The 9,230-nt window shown below is 42.9% G+C and overlaps 1 protein-coding gene across 1 annotated transcript in view; it reads left to right on the forward strand.

The window, feature by feature from the left end:
- The window catches only part of LOC105532703 (zinc finger protein 141-like), a 50,493-nt gene that overhangs the window by 760 nt on the left and 40,503 nt on the right, over positions 1-9,230 (forward strand). Inside the window, exon 2 of the mRNA XM_011970930.1 lies at positions 6,834-6,960. Within this exon, the coding sequence (XP_011826320.1) occupies positions 6,834-6,960 (127 nt within the window). The remainder of the gene's footprint in view (positions 1-6,833; positions 6,961-9,230) is intronic.

Genomic DNA, 9,230 nt, shown 5'->3' on the forward strand with positions numbered 1-9,230 from the left:
CCCGTTGGGGTTGGAGCATTGACGGGTGTTGAGGAAACTCCTCAGGTTTTCTGTCAGAAGAAAGACATGGCTGAGCCTGGGCTGGAGGGAGTCGCCTGCTGTCTGCGGGAGGCGCCACTGGGTTCTGCACATGCGCGGTCCTGCTGGGCACTGTCCTGTTCCTCCAGGTCTCCTCGGGAGGAGAGAGGGGATTGAGAACTTGGAAGAAAGGAGTTCTGAGAAATATGCCGTCCCCGCACCCTGCTGCCTGCCGCCACCCAATGCTAACCCACTCCTGAGCGCGCCCACCGGGTATTCGCATGGCCACACTCCTCCCAGTACAGGGTTCCACCCTCAGGAATTGTACCTATGGAAGCTTTGCTCCTAGGTTGTTCTGCCAAGAACCCACACAGTGCCCAGAAGACTCCTGGCTCATTTGAATCCCAGACACTGGATCTGTAGCAGGAACCTGTTTCCTTCCCCCATTCAGGCTTCTGGACCACCTAATCCTAATCTCTGCCTTTATAGACACAGCAGTCAGTCAGATGGTAACCCTGCCTCGGCCTGCACTTGTAGCACAAACCAGTCTTTTAGTGAGTCCTGCCCTGCCCCCTCCCATGACTCTTAATAGCACCTTTCTCTCTTCTGCTATTTTCTTTTCTTTATTTTTGAGACGGAGTTTCGCTCTTGTTGCCCATGCTGGAGTTCAACTGCACGATCTTGGCTCACTGCAACCTCCGCTTCCCAGGTTCAAGCGATTCTTCTGCCTCAGGCTCCCGAGTAGCTGGAATTACAGGCATGTGCCACCACGCCTGGCTAATTTTGTATTTTTAGTAGAGACGGGTTTCCTACGTATTGATCATGCTGGTCTCGAAATCCCGACCTCAGGTAATCCGCCTGCCTGGGCCTCCCAAAGTGCTGGGATTATAGGCGTGAACCATCGCGCCTGGCCCTCTGTTTTTTTTTGAGACGAAGTCTCACTCTGTCGCCCAGGCTGGAGTGGAGGGATGGACTTGGGCACACTATGTGCACAGAAAAGAGAATTTGAGGAAGAAAATAGCAGAAGAGGGGCCGGGCGCGGTGGCTCATGCTTGTAATCCCAGCACTTTGGGAGGCCAAGGCGGGCGGATCATGAGGTCAGGAGTTCGAGACCAGCCTGGCCAATACCAGCCTGGCCTACAAAGGGCTGCAGGCGCCTGTAGTCCCAGCTATTCAGGAGGCTGAGGCAGGAGAATGGCGTTAACCTGGGAGGCGGAGCTTGCAGTGACCTGAGATCACGCGGTTGCATTCCAGCCTGGGCAACAAGACTGAAACTCAGTCTCTAAATAAATAAATAAAGAGGTAAGAATTTTTGCTCTTCTGCCTTTTCCTAAAGCTGTTTGAAAACTTTTTTTTTTTTTTGAAACAGAGTCTCGCCCAGTCTCCTGGGCTGGAGTGCAGTGGCACGATCTCAGCTCACTGCAAGCGCTGCCTCCGGGGTTCATGCCATTCTCCTGCCTCAGCCTCCCGAGTAGCTGGGACTACAGGTGCCCGCCACTACGCCCAGCTAATTTTTTTTGTATTTTTAGTAGAGACGGGTTTTCACCATGTTGGCCAGGATGGTCTCGATCTCCTGATCTCGTGATCCGCCCGCCTCGGCCTCCCAGCGTGCTGGAATTACAGGCGTGAGCCACCGCGCCGGCCTGTTTCTTTCTTTTTTTTTTTTGAGACGGAGTCTCTGTTGCCCCAGCTGGAGTGTAGTGCCCTTATCTTGGCTCACTGCAACCTCTGCCTCCTGGATTCAAGCAATTCTCGTGCCTCAGGCTCCCAAGTAGCTGGGATTGCAGGCCCGCACCACCACGTCCAGCTAATTTTGGTATTTTTAGTAGAGACGGGGTTTCACCATGTTGGCCAGGGTGGTCTCGAACTCCTGACCTCAAGTGATCCCTCCACCTGGACCTCCCAAAGTGCTGGGATTTTAGGCGTGAGCCACTGTGCCTGTCTTGAAAATGTTTATATTTAAGTATTTTATCTGCTTCTTTAAAATATATATAAATAAATTTCATCAATTAAATAGGACATTTGTTTTTTTTGAGTCAAACTTGCCTTTAGGACCTGGAAACTATTGGTGTGAAATGTAAATAGCAAGAACATACACCCTATCCCGCAGTTTCTGTAGGCACCTAGGAGGCTGCCTTCAGCAGGTATGTAGCTCCACACTGGAAATTTAACTCCTGTCATGAAGATGTTGGAAGTTTATTTTTTCTATGAATATTACCAATTAGAAAATCCAGATGACTTCTCAAATTACTAGGTGAAATTACAATAAGCTGTATATGACAAATAGTGCTGTCATGTCTTCTGCTTGAGAATTAATTATGGTGAGTTTCTGTGTTTGCAGTCTCTTAGATTGCCTGTGATGCACACCACATTTTGGTTTATTATGTACCAAAACATTTTCTTTTCTATTGTTGTGGACAGTTTTTTAGGATTGGAGATGATTTTGCTTTTAGTTATGTTTTCCACACACCGTCTGGAATCATCAGACATTATACACAAGTGCTATCTCTGCTTCACTTTAGAGAAAAACCTTTCTCAGGATTCCACTCACAACCCACAATTTGGTGGCAAAGTGCAGCAAAGTGCTCGCCAAATCTGGAAATAGAATGGTCTCTCCTACTTGAGATCTGCAGTCCCTTCTATAACAATTATACTAGATTTCTACAAAAATAACTTTTTAGTACTGCAATCAGTTATTCCTCCTTTGTCAGTGTGCCTGGCATCTTCAAATCTGACACTGATTCTGTGATCATGGGGCCCATAATCCCAATCAGGATCCCACATGTGCATTGATTAAACCTGAGAACTTCAACTGCCTTCTCCCTTTGCCCAAATGCCCACAAATGTGCATAGCTCACCAGCCCTCCACGTCTTAAATGTGCAGTTCCAAATTCTGAATTTATGTCTTGGGGTTTGAGAGAAGGATAGAACTTTAATCTGAGAAATATAAGTTATTTTAATCAGATACAGTGATGTGTTAAAATGAGACCAGTCATGTACTGTTCCCCTCTTTGAACTATTTGTCTTTTGAAATTGTGTTCTATTGCCACAAATGGCTGTAAATTAACCTAATAATGTCATAGTGGACACTATAACCCACACCTTATAAATTAACAATGTATATAGCCAGTCACTAACCACTTACTTCCATAAGGCAATAAGAATTTCTGATGACTTTCTATCCGTTCTCTCTCTACCTTCCTTTTTGCCTTTAAAAATATACTCATAACTTCTAGTTGGAGTGTATATTCAGGGCAGCTTTATATTCCAGCATTGCTTCTTCAAGCTTTGGCCCAAATAAACTCTCTACTTATGGTTTACCCCAGGATTTTCCTTTTAGGTCAAAATATTCTTCAGAATGTGTTGGGCCTGGCATGGTGGCTCACGCCTGTAATCCCAGCACTTTGGGAGGCTGAGGCAGGCAGATCACAAGGTCAGGGGATTGAAACCATCCTGGCCAACATAGAGAAACCTCGTCTCTACTAAAATACAAAAAATTAGCCAGGTGTGGTGGCGCGCGCCTGTAATCCCAGCCACTTAGGAGGCTGAGGCAGGGGAATTGCTTGAACTTGGGAGGTGGGGGTTGCAGTGAGCTGAGATGGCACCATTGCACTCCAGCCTGGCGACAGAGCAAGACTCCATCTCAAAAAACAAACAAACAAACAAACCAGAATGTGTTGAAGGTGCCTTTATGAACAATCTTTCCTCCGGTTGTACTCCACTTGCTGTAACCTCCAAGAATGCTGAGGCAAGACTCCATCTCAAAAAACAAACAAACAAACCAGAATGTGTTGAAGGTGCCTTTATGAACAGTCTTTCCTCCGGTTGTACTCCACTTGCTGTAACCCCCAAGAATGCTGAGGCACATTGATCCTACCTAGAATCTGCACATAAAAGCTGACCTCTGCCTAGGATTCATAAGACAGGACTAGACTTTGGGTTGAAGACATACAGAAAACTCAGAAGACGTTTTCTGCATCATGAGAGGTCAACGTAGACATCTTAATCCCCACTTTCAGAGTGGAGCCCTTTGAGTTTTCCAGATCTTGTCCAGTGACCTGCTGTAGTTGTGTGGGAGGCTTCTGGTATGAACACAATCCTGTGGCAGAATCTGTTAAGTGTAAACAAGCACTTTAGCAGTGGGGGGTCAGGGCCACAAAATAACCAGAGCCATAGTCACAACTATGCCTCCCTGTAAACTGTGTTATTGGAGTAGAGTACTTTTGTCCTTCGCCTTGCCTCAGAGTTACCTGATCAGGGACAGGGGCTTTCACATCTGGATCTAGGATCTGCAGCTTCACCAGGGCTGTTCCATTTTCTGTTTGCATCCCACAAATTTGAGCCTGAATCTCTCCTGCCTGGATCACTATGGGGACATCAGCCCAGGGTCACTGGGGACACTCACCAGCATCTGTATTTGAGACATCTGAGGATATCCTGTGCCGACTGGGTCAGTCTGATGGCAAGGTCTAATTCTGCTCCCATTTTAGAGGAAGAGAAATGACTCACCCAGGGTTTGTTCCTCCCTTCACAGAAAGAATCTCCTTGGTTTATACCCAGATAAGAGTTGCTCCAGTTCTCCAGTTTTTTGGTGAAAAATGAGATCTGGATTCTCAAACTGATTAATAAGCTAATTGTTTCTATTTCATGTGGTCATTAGAAAAAGAGATGAAGCAGTCATGGTCCCTACCCTCAAGCAACTTGCAGTCTGGAGCACATGAATAATGGTTGAATTCAGCATCATGTGTTCAGTACAAAGACGGACACTGTACAGGAGACTTAAACTTCATTTGAATTACTTTCCTTTTATTGTTTTGTGAGTTTTAATGCCACCACCTGAAGAGAGTATTCACTGACAGAAGAGAAGTTGTTATTGTTAGTATTGTTTTTACCTTGCTAAGAGTAAGTGTTTGGCTTCTAACATAATTGGTCTAGAAAAACAAGGGTTTTGGTTAAATTCCTTGTTGTAGGTTATGAAAGACACAGGGAAGTGGCTAAAATAGATTAAAATTTCACAAACTCTGGGAATCAAATTTCTCTAGGGCAGCCTTAGAAAAGACAGCTGAAAATACTTAGTGGCATAGAGAACAGAAGCCTGGGGCCCACTCTCTGTCCTAACCCTGCTCAGATCCACCCTCTGCTGAACCTTGTCCAGGTCTGGCCCCACACTGAAATCTCTCACAGAACTGCTTTGAGGAGATCAGTGTTTGGAGTGGCTGCTCCTACCACCTCTCCAAAGCTGGTGCTCCCAATTTCCTGAAACACAAAAGCAGATAAATTGGGAAAAGATACATACTTTTGGGCCTGAAATTCTTTTTTATAAAATTAAAACCAGTGTTTCTAGAGACATCTCATCCAGCAACCTGTTCTCCATGCCTGTAGTTTGTGTTTTTTTTACAAGTCTTAAAGTAAATACACAAAAATTCCTCTGAATTGCACTTAAAACTTCCTTTCTGTTTCTTTGCCATCTATTTATATTGAGCTATTCTTCTATACATTAAAAAAAAAAAATCAGTAGTACAAAAACAAAGGAAATGGAAATTCTGGGCCCTGCATTTAAATCCTGGGAAGTATTGGATACTTAGTACCCACCTCCCAGGATGTTACAAGAATTAACACATAATATGAATGTCCCAGCACAGTGCTCTGTGACATACTCCTGAGCACATAGTACATGCTCCATAAATATCGCATTAATGCAGGTGCACATGTTTTTCTTTTCTTTCCTTTTTTTTTTTTGAGATAGAGTCTTACTCTGTTTCACAGGCCGGACTGCAGGGGCATGATCTCGGCTCACTGCAACCTCTACCTCCTGAGTTAAAGCGATTCTTCTGCCTCAGCCTCCTGAGTAGCTGAGGTTACAGGCGCATGTCACCAAGTCTGGCTATTTTTTATATTTTTAGTAAAGACAGGGTTTCACCATATTGGCCAGGTTGGTCTCGAACTCCTGACCTCGTGATTCTCCCGCCTCGGCCTCCCATAGTGCTGGGATTACTGCGTGAGTCACCACTCCCGGCCCACATGTTTTTCCAATGCAGAGTTAGACATTGACACCATCTCCAGCCTTTGTAACCATTAAAGGGCCTGCAGAGAATGTTATGCTTCAGGATGATTGGTGGTCTTGTCTTGGAATGAAAAGTATTTGTGTTGGGGTAAGGGACTCTGTGCTGTGCCTGCTTTCTCTAGCCGAGTAGTGCTATAATGGATCCAGGTGGAGGAACATCAGCATTAACAGGAGACTTGATAAAAGTCGCTAATTCATGGACTGTTTTCAAAGCTGCGAAATTTTGGTACAGTGAGGCCTAGGACATTAAATAATTTATATGCACATTGAAGCTTGAGAGACAGTGCTTAGCTAAGTGACTCTCAGCCCAGTCTTCCCCTAGGGTCACAATTTGAAGTTAAATCATCACGTATGCCCTCCCATCACATCCTGTCTATTGTTCTGGGTGGAAACGTTTCTGTTTTTTAAATTAAGTTACTCACATATTATAGCAAGGCCAAGGTCAAGCATGAGGACTTCCAGATACTTTCATGAGAGGTGAGTTCAACCTGTTTTCCAGGAGGTCACAGGGCCTACTCTGCTTGGTTTTGGTAGGGGCAGGTCAATGTAGCCCATTATTTTTATTGCAGCAACAGAAACTGTTGGAATGCCTTCCTTTTTCCTCAGAGCTATAGAATACTTTAGAGAATATTACTGTGTTGAAAGTTATTTTATCAGATAATCCCAGTCACATGTCAGAACTAGTTCTCTTAACACATTTCACCTGTAGTCAAATTAAGACCTCTCTCACTTGATACATATGTATTTTCAGGAACCCTTAACATTCAGGGATGTGGCCATAGAATTCTCTCCAGAAGAGTGGAAATGCCTAGACCCTGCCCAACAGAATCTGTATAGAGATGTGATGTTGGAGAACTACAGAAACCTGGTCTCCCTGGGTGAGGATAATTTTAATACATAATTCCTAATACTCCCTCAGAGTTTTATTTTCTATTTTTGTAGAATGTCTTTTGAGATATATCTGTATCTATATAAAAATGTGTGTGTCTCACACACATATATAAGTTGTATATGTATATAGTAAATTCTTAACATTGGTGATAGAGTCTCAGAAACTGTAAGTGAAGCAACATATCATTTAAGAAAATGACTTTTAGGGCTGGGCACGGTGGCTTACGCCTGTAATTCCAGCACTTTGGGAGGCTGAGGTGGGTGGATCATGAGGTCAGGAGTTTGAGACCAGCCTGGCCAACATGACAAAACCCCGTCTCTACTAAAAATACAAAAAACTAGCTGGACGTGGTGGCAGGTGCTTGTAATCCAGCTACTCGGGAGGCTTAGTTGGGAGAATCACTTGAACCTGGGAGGTGGAGGATGCAGTGAGCCGAGATTGCACCATTGAACTTCTGTCTGGGTGATAAGAGCAAAACTCAGTCTCAAAAAAACCAAAAAACAACAACAAAAAAAGAAAACTAATTTTAGCAAAGTTTAATTGATACAAACAAGAGTTATGTTTGGTATATAGCAACATTGCTTCATTTAAAGTTGCAGTTGTCAAGAACCTGTTTTGAACATTAAGTGAGGACTTACTGTATAGCTGTGTTTGTGTGACATGGAGTTTTCTGATAAATAAAAATTGAGTATCTTTAATGTGTACAATGTAATGATTTGATAAGTATATATTTTGTGATATATGCATATTTTATTGCAAAAATATAGTCAAGTTGATCAACACATCTATTACCTCAGATAATGATTTTTTTTTGGTAATAAGAACACTTAAGGCCTAGTGTCGTAGCAAATTGTAAGCATACATTACAGTATTACTAATTATAAACAGAATACTATTATGCTAATCTAATGCTAATGTACATTAGGTTACTCAGACTTATTCAACTTATAACTAAAAATTTGTACTCTTTGAACAACATCTCCTCATGTTCCCACCCTTAGGCTCTAACAACCACCATTCTACTTTCTGCTTCTATGAGTTTACATTTTTAAGATTTACCCATCTATGTGACAAGAAGCAGTTTCTTTGTCCCTCTGTGTTTGGCTAATTTCATTTAGCATCATGTCCTCCAGGTCTATCCATGTTGTAAATGGCTAGATTTCCTTTTCTCTTATGGCCGAGTAGTATTCTACTATGTATATATATACACTCCATATTTTGGCTATTATAAATATACAATGAATATGGGGCTGAAGATATTTCTTCAAGGTGTTAATTTAATTTCCTTTGGTAGTATGGCCAGAAATGGTATTGCTGGATTATATGATATGTCCATTTTTATTTTTTACTGGTTTTTATGATGACTTTTTCAATTTACATCTCACCAACAGAATACAGCATATATGTTGTATGTATGTCTTTGGGGAAAAAAATCTAACCTTTTGCCTGTTTTTGAATGGGTTATCGTTATTATTGTTTTGCTTTGAATTGCAGAAGTTTCTTAAATATTTTGAATGTGGCTACTAACTTTTTTTTTTTTTTGAGACAGTCTTCCTCTGTCACCAGGCTGGAGTGCAGTAGCACGATCTTGGCTCACTGTGATCTCTGCCTCCTGGGTTCAAGTGATTCTTCTGTCTTAGCCTCCCAAGTAGTTGGGATTACAGGCATGCGCCACCACTCTTGGCTTATTTTGTATTTTTAGTAGAGATGGGATTTCACCACGTTGGTCAGCCTGGTCTCAGTCTCCTGACCTCAAGTGATCCTCCCGCCTTGTTCTCCCAAAATTAACTTGTTACCAGATATATCACTTGCAAATATTTCTATCCCGTAGGGTTTTTAGAAATTTTGTTTTCCTTTGCTGTGAAGAAGCAGTTTACTTTGATACAATCCCACTTGTTTGTATTTTTGTTGTTGTTGCCGTGCTTTTGATGGCATATCAAAAAATTATTGCCAAGACCAGTATCAAGGTTTTTCCATGTTTTCTTCAGGAGTTCTAAGGTTTTTGGTCTTATATGTGTTTCATTTTGAGTTAATTTTGGGGTATGGTATAAGAAAATGGTCTACCTTTGCCAGGCGTGGAGGCTCACGCCTGTAATCCCAGCACTTTGGGAGGCCGAGGTCAGGAGATCAAGACCATCCTAGCTAACACAGTGAAACTCCGTCTCTACTAAAAATACAAAAAATTAGCTGGGCGTGGTGGTGGGTGCCTGTAGTCCCAGCTACTCGGGAGGCTGAGGCAGGAGAATGGCGTGAACC

The sequence above is a fragment of the Mandrillus leucophaeus genome, unplaced genomic scaffold, assembly GCF_000951045.1.
Source record: "Mandrillus leucophaeus isolate KB7577 unplaced genomic scaffold, Mleu.le_1.0 Scaffold98, whole genome shotgun sequence".
Lineage (NCBI taxonomy): Eukaryota > Metazoa > Chordata > Mammalia > Primates > Cercopithecidae > Mandrillus > Mandrillus leucophaeus.